Source organism: Montipora capricornis, chromosome 7, assembly GCF_036669925.1.
Source record: "Montipora capricornis isolate CH-2021 chromosome 7, ASM3666992v2, whole genome shotgun sequence".
NCBI lineage: Eukaryota > Metazoa > Cnidaria > Anthozoa > Scleractinia > Acroporidae > Montipora > Montipora capricornis.
The window spans coordinates 28,043,894-28,051,393 of record NC_090889.1 but is presented as its reverse complement, the minus strand read 5'-3'; the positions used below and the strand labels follow the sequence as shown (position 1 = coordinate 28,051,393).

Sequence of the window (7,500 nt, the reverse complement as noted above, 5' to 3'; positions counted from 1 at the left end):
CGGATGTCGTAGTAATTTTCTTCATATCCTGAAAACGAGCAACTTTTTTTATCGTATAAACTTGCTTTCGGAAGGATTAGTTATTTATCTCGAAAACGTACCAATAACAGGTAAAAAGTATGAAACAAAGTCCTTTTACAAGTCACAACGGCTCACATTGCAGGGTCCTACTCAAAGAGGTTCCCTTCGGGTACCAATTTGTTCGCTCTGGTGAACAAAGACAATGTGGAGCTCTGTAAAATATGCGGATCGTAACTTAAAAGTGCTGTCGGATCTTTTGAAAACTGATGGGCACCAGGGGAACTAGGCATGTAATGAAGGTATTTAACTGATTTGAGTGTAATGTGAAGTGCTAAGTTTCCATCCTATATGAACCATGTGAGCGTTAGCCCTACTGATGGAAATGGGCCCACACAATTGCCGTGACTTTAAGATCCTCAGTTCCCACGACCTGTTCCCGGCTGACCTTGTAGCTCAGTCGGCAGAGCAGCGGTGATCTAACCCGAAGGTTCAATTCACATGGTTCATATGGGGTGGAAACTTAGCACTTCACATTACACTCTAATCAGTTAAGTCTGTTCGTATATGAGTGCTACACGGCCAACGTTTGCAAAAACGTAATCCTTCCATGTAATGAAGGTATTGCTTTATTTGATTTTTAGGTTCTTGTCTGCAAAAGGCCAACCAAGAAATTAACATCTGGGCGCAATTGCCCCTCCAACCTCGTTTGCCACTTGAGTTCTAACCCGCACAGTCTAACAGTGGCAATTTTGTTGTCAAGCTACTTGAAGACCTATCCGATTTTTCTGTTGATCATGCGCCTCATTAAGCGGTGGTGTTGTGTTACAGGAATTTCACGGAACAAGGCGGATGGTGGTAAAACGTTTAACATGCTGAGCTGCTTGCTTCTGTTTCAGTGTATGCGCAAGATGCATGTTCAAAACTTCAACGCTGATTACGTTACAACGCAGAAGTTGGATATCATGCAAGGAAAAAAGACTGATGGTCACTTATGCATGGAGTGGGAAAAAGTGGTCGGCTTTCTTGAAGAAGCCACACAACAGAACAGAAATGACAACCACTCCCGAGAAGAAATAAGCCCCGCTGAGCTTGGAGAAATACTGATGGAGTTTTTTCAGGTAACTGAACGCACTTTTGAAAAGGAAGTCCCAGATCCCTTGAGCGGCATCCTACAGAAGGATAAATTTTCAGAAGTTTTGGACAAAGAGCACTTGGACCTGGTCAAAGAACACATGCACCGCGCATATCAGTTGCTAGCGCTGTATGGAGACGTACAAATCATGCTTGCTATAAGCGGTTCTGAAGGCTACAGAGTAATTTTCTTGAATCCACTACTTTCAAAATTCGTGGCTGGCGTTGCTCAAGAAATAGTAAGAAAGACTGGCGTGAAGAGCGTCATAATCAGACGAAGCTTCCCTCGATCTTACAACTCCGCCTTTTTAGAGGTGAAAGGAAGCGAGCCGGCAATTCGCGCAGTGGAGAAAGAGCTGGAAAAAATGTCATTACAAGCGTCACGTGACCGTATGAGTGGATGCTTCGTGGAAGGCGCAAGTGTGCTTCTGTTTGAAGGAAGTCGGAATGAAAACGACCACGTGAGTCTCACACCATACGATGGCCCTTGTCACCAGACCCATGATGGGCTTGCGCGGCATGTTGCCTTTGTAACAGAACCTAAGGATAACGAATATCCATTTAGATGCTTCACGGAGAAATTTTTCCAGCAACTCAAGGTATTCTTTCTATTGCCTTTCTTCCGTTAACTGTTTGATTTGGGTTTGTGGAGACACTTTGTCTTCTTTGTAATACGGATGTGTTTAGTGCATTATGCCAGATACATGGCGTAACACGTAGCAGTAATTTTCACGCTGTTAGATCGAGTTCAAAACCCTATGAGAAAAGTGTTTTTTTTAACTTGCAAAAGTTTTGACGAAACTGTAGACTTTTTACTTTTAGCCTACATCAACCTCGTCTTGCTTGGAAGTATTCCAGCGAATCAAAACAAGTTCTGCTTTTTCTTTTTAAGATCCTTGAAAGAGACTTCGATCCCCAAATTCATGGATGTCTTGAATTTGCTGTTCATTTTGGGCGAGTTTACTTGTTCAGTGTACCCCATGTATTGTTGGAAGACGGTGAATCCGTTACCATAGCAATGCTTCGGACAAACAAACGGAAGATTGATAAGCTGAAGACTAGGCGCGTGCCCGGACAGGTACAATATGTTGACGAAGAGAGAGCACGTGCAGAACGCCGACGACGGCGGAAATCGAAACGAACTGTCGAAGACGGTGAAAATAAAAAAAAGAAGAAACGAGGAAATCCGTCCAGAAGTTCTTTTTTCACCGAAGTGCGCTCACCACACAAAGTGAAGGAATTTCTCCGTCGCTGTCGCTTTCATCGTGAAGCAAACCCGACAAAGAAACATATTGTCGACATTTGCTCATGCGACGATGGCGCTGACGCTGAATTTTACGTTCGATTCGACGAGAAACTTGAATTCATTGAAATCAAGTTCCCCAATTTACGTTGGTTCATGACTGACGTCAAGAGGAGATGGCAACAGCGCCCTGATCATGCAGATGATGACGTCATCAGACTAGATGGTTGGGAAACGGATGTACGCTTTCTACTGCAGTCTCGGAGTACTTTGCAACCGAAAGACACCCCGGAGACCAAATACGAACGCTACCGATGTGTTCTAAACCCTAATCAAGTCCCACCATTTTCAGTCCCGGAAGATTTGTGGAAAAACGTGAGGCTTATTCGAAGTGTTGAGTCTACGAAGTTCACAAACGGTCTTATGCCCAACTTGACGGTCTCCCTTGATAAGGTTACTGAATATTCCAGACCATCTCAGCAGGTTAATAAATTTGAGAGTGTGAGCACTCGATGGGAGGTGTCCTTGAAAGCAGTGATTCCCAAGGATTTAACAGACAAGGACACTATTACGATGTTTCTCCGAGAAGTGTGGACATTTTCCTTGAATCTATCGTCTTTTGTATCCAAGTGGGACTAACAAGTCGTTTTAATGCTTAACTATTGATGAATGTAATCGAGTGAAACATTTTTTGTAAAGACATCTGTGGCGGGTTTGTGACTTAGTTTAGTTAAAGTACAACAAAAATAGTGCTACCGTAAAAAATAGGTGGTTGTTTGGTTTAATGCGATGCATGGGTGGTTGCTTGAAGCACACCTAATCTCGAAACTATATATATATATACACACAAATTCTTTTGGCAGGTATAGCTCTTCATGTTCGACATGTCGCTTGAAATGCGCCATGAAACTAACGCTGCGTTCGATTGACCGTATTCTGGAATAGGAATAAATGGAATAGAAGTTAGAAATCCTTCGTTCTTACGGGGATTCACAATAAAATTGTCAAACTTCTGATAAAATGCTATTTTAAACATATCTTTATTATCCTTGTTGCTTCAAAACGCCAGACAAACCGTTTTAAGTCATCACTCCAAGTATTCTTATTCCGGAATAGGGTCAATCGAACGCGCCCTAAGTAAAACCAACATATTTTGCACACGACCGAATTAATGAGAAGTACGGGTCTATTTTGAAGTAAGGGAAATTTTAAGGTGTCGATTAAAGAAACTCAAAACAAAAGTACTCAACTCAGAATAGAAAGAAATCAATAACTAAGTATTCTGTAACGCAAATTGTATTCACGTTTAAAAATCAATAAAAACCAGACTGATGCAAACAAGGGTTAGTTTTAGTGATCAGGTATAAGCATGTAATTAATTTTCCAGCAGAGATAAAAGCCAGGTATAAAAAGCTTCCGTTGTTTTTCCTATAGTTCCTAGAGTTGGATCAAACATCGCTTTCAAACAAGCCACATTTGAGAGATTGACTTCAAACGAAACATCCTGCAAACAAAAATAGAAACAAATTGTAAACTTAAAGGACAATGAAGACGGTTGGATGCCTTATTTTTCAACGTTAACTCATAAAACATGATGTCATTGCAGCAACAAAAATAACCTCTAAAACGACTTTACATTCTGTGGACTGCGTGGAGGTCATCTCGCAGGTCACAACAATGCTGTGACGGTACATTTGCATGAGCATTTCCCTTAGTTCAAACGTTAGTTTGACTGTCCTGTGACATACCTTAAAAGGCAAAAGAATGATAACGTCACAGGGTACCCATAAATGATAAAGCGATCCTTTGTAACCTCTTACCTCCACAGGAACAGGTTTTTGTGGTTGGAGTATCGACTGGATTTCGTTAAGGTGCTCTTTCAAGAGGGCCTTTATGTGGTCGTCCTTTCTCTGTTTGCCTGATAAAGCCCTTATGCCCATGCTCTTCTTTTTTCGTGCTGTGGCACCAGTTGTCACTGATTTTTGGTCTGCGTTCCCAGGGACTGCTAACTGACCAGTATCTTGTCTTACAGGTCGGGCTGAGAGAATGACAAAAGAAGTTCAATACTTTAGCCATACTAAGCAAACCTTACCAGGAGCCCATCAGTAGGAGCTTGCCTCCCCCACACAAGCCCTATGAGTCAACCTTTGCCCGTATATTTCTATTTTTAGAACGCCACGAGTTGTTCGGCAATGCACGCGCTGTTTAAAATAGCCAATCAGAATAAATTCATTGTCTAACGGAGACAAAAATAGCAAAAACAATGTACGAAAATTGTGCGAATTGATGTAAATTAATGTAAATGTCAGTCTCCTGCTGAAGGATTGGTTCTAAAAATAGAAAGATACGGGCAAAGGTTGACTCAAGGATATAGTGCACATGGAGGCTCCTAGACATGGGCTCCTGCCCTTACACTATCTATCCCCCTCTTCAACTGGCTCATTCAAGATCTCTACACTCTCCTCCAAATTCAATAACCTTTTTTTAATGAATAGTCAAATCCATAATTATAATACTAGGAATGCTCAGTCTTTTCGCTTGCCCCTGTGCAGAACACCGACTCCAGAAAGTTTTCAATTTACGTTCAAGGTCCAAAGTTTTATAATTCGCTGAATTCTGATGTAACGAGTTCTTCCTCCACCGCTTCTTTTAAAAGAAAGCTGGAAGAATTTCTTCTCACTAAGTATTAACGTTAGCAAGGCTGTAATTAACTTGACTAAATCATTTAATATCTGTTTGTGAATGTATGCGTGTGTATGTGCGCGTGCGCGGTCAAAATTAACTACAATTGAGTCCATATTGTAATTACATTTATTATTCCACTATTACGTCATTTTACCACATTTGGTCAAGAGAATGAGCAAAATATGAGACGGTATTACACTGTAGAACAGAGCAAATATGAACGAAATTGTTTTCAACAAGATACAAAGCCGGAGAATTTAGCTTGTCATCGCTTGTCTCTCGTCATTTCGTTTGTACAATCAAATAAAGTACATTTGGCTGGCTTTCTGTGCCGTTTACATCGTTCGCAAGTGCCCTGAAGGACAGATGATGCATTTTTTTTTAGAAACACTCTTACCAAATAAAATTGAAGCAAAATAACACCTTTTTGTATAGTGGAATAATAAACCTCTTATTCGATGGCTTAACATATGTTGTGGAGTCCACAACATTTTGACCACTGTGATGACGAATATCGTTGTCGATAAGAGTACAGACAACGCTGAACCACTTTCGATTTGTTAAATATATGGCAAATAAATAAAATGTATGTATGTCCAAATATCGTTCAAGCTTGAATGCTTCAGGATTTCTTTTCGTTCATGCTGAAGGATGGGAAGCTACAATCTTGGACAATAAAATGGAACAGAAATGCCCCCTCTCCCCCAAATCAAGGATGAAGGTGCGTGACGGCCAAAACGCGCCATTTTCCCATCACTGATTTTGGGGGAGGGGTGGTCTCATTGTTCCATTTAATTTGTCCAAGATTGTAGTTGCTTGGCGACGGACGAAAAGACAACTGAAAAATCAGAGGTTCCAATCCTGCCCAGGACTCTGATATTTCAGTTGTCCTTTCGCCCGTTCCCATCCTTCTCACGGGCGCATTACTCCTTAAACATCTACAGTTGCATCTTAGCAGGGATTTTCAATGTATGATGCTTCCCACAAACTCACTGCAGTGCATTAATTTAAACGTCTACTTGTGTAAACTCACCCTTGTTCTGCTCATTTGTTCCAACCACCGTCTGCGTGGTCTGAACAGGGATCAGGTCATTCTCAGCGGTCTCTAACGTCGCCATAAGTTTCTCATAAAGGGCATGCACACGAGCGCCTTCCACGCGACATAACCCAGCCTTGACTTGGCTGGAAACTGGATTTGCAGCCAAGTTTAGAGCCTTGTTGTTCAATGCGTACAAAAGAAACAGTACGTTTTGCAGACTCGAAGCACTTTCTGGATCTACTGGCTTCAGACTATCCTGTGCATGCTCCGGTTGGAACCACTGTATACAAATTTCATAGTCACCTGAAGTGACTGACTTGTTCACAACATCTTCAAAGAGAAGAAGTACATTGTACAAATACAACATAAGTGTGTGACCTTTCTTGAAAAGATGCACGATAGCCGCCATGTTGGTTTTCAAATTGTCATGCAAATTAGCCATGTGTTATGCTGGGGGAAGTGGGGCAATTATTGGAAAAAAGGCAAATAGTACCTTTTTATGATAATTTTATACCTTTTGATTACCTTTGACATTTTGACTTTCTACTTTGTTATCTGCTCATTTTTCACTAAAAAAAACATCGAAGTAACTTGTGTAATCATTCTATTTTACTACTTAGGTGATAAACATTCAATGAACGTGAAACAAATCATCTGTGTGGCTAAGATGTTCGTTAAAACCTCTCGAACTTGTGTTGTTTGCCCCCTCAGAAGTGTGTAGCTAATTTGCACGATAATAGCAAATCCAACATAGTGGCCATCGTGAATAAGGTCTATTCTCTTTTTTTTTTGAAATCCCCATAATACACTTTGTTTGCCCCCCAAATTTTGTATAAACTATTGTTTTCAAATGCTCTTGGGGACACTGCATATTCCCAAGAGCATTTAAAAACAATGGTTTATGCGAAATTTGGGGGGCAAACAAAGTGTATTATGGGGAATTCGAAAATAGAGAATACAATTTTTCCCCCCCAAAAAAAGCAATCATGCACACAGGCCATTGGGGCTTGGACGGCCGGAGCTCAACCCGGTTTCTGTAGCAGGAAACGACGCTAATTTCCCTTTCGTAAACAAGCGATGCCATTTTTGACGGTCGATGCCATTCTTAGTAACCAAGCATTTTTATTTGGTTAGCTTTCAATAAATTGTTAGGATTGGCTTCATTTAAATACTTTGAAATTCCCCATGGAAGCTGTTGCTTCGGTAGTGTAGAGGTTAAATGCAATTTCTTGTAAGCCATTGAATCAAAGATTGACATCGTTCGATCAGCGTTTTCTACTTTTTTTTCCTAATTTTTTTCTTAGGTTTTTTCTTAGGTTTTTTTTTTATTCTAAGTGACATAAGCTGCTAATCTGGTCGTAGATTATGTATTTTTTCCCTC

The 7,500-nt window shown here is 40.7% G+C and overlaps 2 protein-coding genes across 6 annotated transcripts in view; one reads left to right on the top strand and one right to left on the bottom strand.

Moving 5' to 3' along the window:
• Nucleotides 1-3,901, top strand: part of LOC138056741 (uncharacterized) — a 42,941-nt gene extending 39,040 nt beyond the window's left edge. For all 3 annotated transcript variants that reach the window (XM_068902609.1, XM_068902608.1, XM_068902610.1), the window contains exons 8-9: nt 663-1,751; nt 2,045-3,901. In XM_068902609.1, the coding sequence (XP_068758710.1) occupies nt 663-1,751; nt 2,045-3,034 (2,079 nt within the window). In that variant the 3' untranslated portion in view covers nt 3,035-3,901. The remainder of the gene's footprint in view (nt 1-662; nt 1,752-2,044) is intronic.
• The window catches only part of LOC138056742 (uncharacterized), an 8,819-nt gene continuing 5,046 nt past the window's right edge, over nt 3,728-7,500 (bottom strand). For all 3 annotated transcript variants that reach the window (XM_068902612.1, XM_068902613.1, XM_068902614.1), the window contains 3 exons: nt 6,114-6,449; nt 4,216-4,433; nt 3,728-3,899 (listed from right to left, as the gene is read on the bottom strand). In XM_068902612.1, coding sequence (XP_068758713.1) covers nt 3,771-3,899; nt 4,216-4,433; nt 6,114-6,198 — 432 coding nt within the window. In that variant the 5' untranslated portion in view covers nt 6,199-6,449 and the 3' untranslated portion in view covers nt 3,728-3,770. The remainder of the gene's footprint in view (nt 3,900-4,215; nt 4,434-6,113; nt 6,450-7,500) is intronic.